At 50.4% G+C, this 1,904-nt stretch overlaps 1 protein-coding gene across 8 annotated transcripts in view; it reads left to right on the plus strand.

Moving 5' to 3' along the window:
• TMPRSS4 (transmembrane serine protease 4) overlaps nucleotides 1-1,904 on the plus strand; it is a 43,855-nt gene that overhangs the window by 21,653 nt on the left and 20,298 nt on the right. For all 8 annotated transcript variants that reach the window (XR_005199223.1, XM_017523402.2, XM_017523398.2 and 5 more), the window contains exon 3: nucleotides 1,119-1,232. Coding sequence is in view for 7 of the 8 variants with exons in the window: in XM_017523402.2 (XP_017378891.1) it covers nucleotides 1,119-1,232 (114 nt within the window). In the remaining variant the exon portion in view is untranslated. The remainder of the gene's footprint in view (nucleotides 1-1,118; nucleotides 1,233-1,904) is intronic.

Here is a 1,904-nt window from a genome sequence, read left to right on the forward strand (position 1 = left end):
TTTTTTTGAGACAGAGTCTTGCTCTTGTCACCCAGGCTGGAGTACAATGCCGTGATCTCAGCTCACTTCAACCTCCGCCTCCTGGGTTCAAAGCAATTCTCCTTCCTCAGCCTACCGAGTAGCTGGGATTACAGGCATGTGCCACCATGCCTAGCTAATTTTTGTATTTTTAGTTGAGACAGGGTTTCACCATATTGGTCAGGCTGGTCTTGAACTCCTGACCTCAAGTGATCTGCCCAGCTCGGCCTCCTAAGGTGCTGGGATTACAGGTGTGAGCCACCATGCCTGGCCAGATTCCTCTTTCTAAAATTAATTTGATCCTATCTCTCCACTGCTCAAAAACTTTCAATGGCTCCTTACTGCCTTCAGGATAAAACCCAGACTTCTTAACATGGTGTTTAAGAGTCTCCACAGCTGCCTTCACTCATCCTGCCTTCCACCTTGCCTTTACTCCCTGGTACCCCAGGCACACCAGGCAGCTCCATGCCTCCACCTGCGCTGGGCCAGTGCCTACCTCCCCACCTGCATTTAAGTGCCACCTTAAATGCAACCCAGTCTACCTTTGAAGGTGTCTCTATTATAACATATATTATCTTCCACCTGGCTCTTCCCCCAGATGGTAATCTCCTTAAAAATAAGGACCAGGCTGGGGACTTGCTGTTTGTGGGACTGAGAATGTATTCATTCACAAGTATTTATTAAGCCTCTACTAAGCCCACACCGTGCTGGAGGCCCTTGCCCACCTGGAGCTTAATGTTTAATCAAAAGCTAAGTCAGGAGGTCAGGAAAAGGATAAATAGTAGCACAGTGAATGGGTACATGCCCCAGGGGCTCAGGCCTCTCCCTCGCAGGAGAGGGTCAGACAGAACCTAGAAATGTCCTAGGACAGGCTCAGACAAGACAAGGGGGAGGCAGCCTGACCTGGAGTCTCCTTTGAGGGGCACTTGTGAAAGCTGGGTCAGCTAAGGCTAGTCTGCAGGAATAACCCCCCAGCATTAACCAAAACTGTCCTTAAGGCATTCCTGACACCCGCCAGAGGGCAAGTGGGGATCTTGGCTTGGGGGGATCACCAAGTGCTGACTGCATGCTCTTCCCCTCTGCTCCCCATGTCCTTTCAGATGTCAACCCTCTGCGGAAATCCCGTACCCCCATGGAGACCTTCAGAAAGGTGGGGATCCCCATCATCATGGCACTGCTGAGCCTGGCGAGTATCATCATTGTGATTGTCCTCAGTAAGTGACAGCCCCCACCCGACTTTCACCCTCTAAGTAAATGACAGGGCCCACTCCCCGCAACCCCGCACTCACTCCCTGAATAAGTGACAGTCCCCCACCCCTCCCTCACCCCCTCAGTAAGTGGCAGCCCCACCCCTACCCTCATCACTTCAGTAAGTGGCAGCCCTACTTGTCTTTCACCCCCTCAGTAAGTGGCAGGCCCCACTCCCACAGTCAGGGGCAGGTGATATGCATAAAGCTTTGCAGAAAAAAAACTGTTGGCATAATAAAAAGGAATTTCAGAGGCTGGGTGCGGTGACTCATGCTTGTAATCCCAGCACTTTGGGAGGCCTAAGCGGGCAGATCACGAGGTCAAGAGTTCAGGACAAGCCTGGCCAACACAGTGAAACTCCGTCTCTACTACAAACACAAAAATTAGCTGGGGTGGTGGTGGATGCCTGTAATCGCAGCTGCTTGGGAGGCTGAGGCAGGAGAATCACTTGAACCCAGGAGGCGGAGGTTGAAGTGAGCCAAGATCACACCACTGCAGTCTAGCCTGGGCAACACAGCCAGACTCTGTCTAAAAAAGAAAAAGGAATTTGAGGAGGAAAAAAAGAGAAAGAGAGAGAGAAAAAAATAGAAAGAAGAAAGAAAAAGAAAGAAAGAAAAAGAAAGAAAGAAAGAAAGAAA

The sequence above is a fragment of the Cebus imitator genome, unplaced genomic scaffold (assembly GCF_001604975.1).
Source record: "Cebus imitator isolate Cc_AM_T3 unplaced genomic scaffold, Cebus_imitator-1.0 Scaffold28, whole genome shotgun sequence".
Taxonomy (NCBI): Eukaryota; Metazoa; Chordata; class Mammalia; order Primates; family Cebidae; genus Cebus; species Cebus imitator.